The sequence below is a fragment of the Capsicum annuum genome, unplaced genomic scaffold (genome assembly GCF_002878395.1).
Source record: "Capsicum annuum cultivar UCD-10X-F1 unplaced genomic scaffold, UCD10Xv1.1 ctg64926, whole genome shotgun sequence".
Classification (NCBI taxonomy): Eukaryota; Viridiplantae; Streptophyta; class Magnoliopsida; order Solanales; family Solanaceae; genus Capsicum; species Capsicum annuum.
This window is the reverse complement of record NW_025874118.1, coordinates 1-982: the sequence shown is the minus strand read 5'-3', so window position 1 is coordinate 982 and position 982 is coordinate 1. Positions and strand designations below refer to the sequence as shown.

At 36.0% G+C, this 982-nt stretch overlaps 1 protein-coding gene across 1 annotated transcript; it reads left to right on the top strand.

The window, feature by feature from the left end:
- Positions 1–240: 240 nt before the first annotated feature.
- Positions 241–980, top strand: LOC107854944 (cyclin-dependent protein kinase inhibitor SMR14-like). The gene has a single exon (XM_016699940.2). The coding sequence runs from the start codon at positions 389–391 to the stop codon at positions 860–862; it is 474 nt and encodes a 157-aa protein (XP_016555426.2). The 5' UTR covers positions 241–388; the 3' UTR covers positions 863–980.
- The last annotated feature ends 2 nt before the right edge of the window (positions 981–982 follow it).

Here is a 982-nt window from a genome sequence, read left to right as displayed (position 1 = left end):
TTATCTATTTTTTTTAATTTTTCATTCGGTATTGGGTATCCGCATTGAAGCTTTGACTAATCCGGATCGTGCGTTGTAGGGCCTATTAAGATGGCAGTGCTTCCAATAGAGTTTTTTTCCATACCCAGAGTTAAACCCTCAACCTCTAATTAAGGGTGAAACAATCTTATCCACTGAACCACAACCTATGGTGGTCTATATATCTACCTTCATTCTTATGAGGTGCCTAGTTGGGGATCACTCTCAAAGTCTTGAGAGTCGCTCCACATATATATCTTTTTGAGTTTACTTCTTGTCTTTAGAGTCACTCCATCTCCTCCTCCTCCTCCTCAATTGCCCCCATTGACTTGCAACTTATACAACTCAAATATATATATACACAATATTCATGTGCTCACAATTCAATTCTTCACCATTATCATCTTCCCTCATGGTTCTCCCAAAGTGCAATTTCTTGTCACCAAGACCCATTCTACATTTTCAAAATGGGTGCCAAAATTCACCCCCACAAGACACACAAGAGGCTCAACTAGCTCAAAATCAAGAAGCTCACTTCCAACAAGACACACAACAACAACAACAAGAAGGCAATAACAACAATGAAGAAGAGGAATTATCTGAAGATAATGTTAAGGATAATTCTACAAAAAGTATTCCAATAACACCAGAATGTGTTAGTACAACTAGACAAATGATGATTTGTCCACCAGCACCAAAGAAGAAAAAGGCAATTCAAGTTACAAAGAGAAAATTAGTGTTTCTCGATGTTTATGATGAAGTAGAATCAATGTTTCCTCCAGTTTTACTGGCAGATCTTGGTAATAAGATCAAGAAAGCTAGGGAAACAAGTCCCATCTTATGATCAGTATGTTTTAATGAATCAAATTTCTTATAAATTATATAGTATGATACTAGATCTTAATTTAGTACTGTGTACTCTACCCTACTGATTATTATGAAGAAGAAACTATTCTCATGTTTC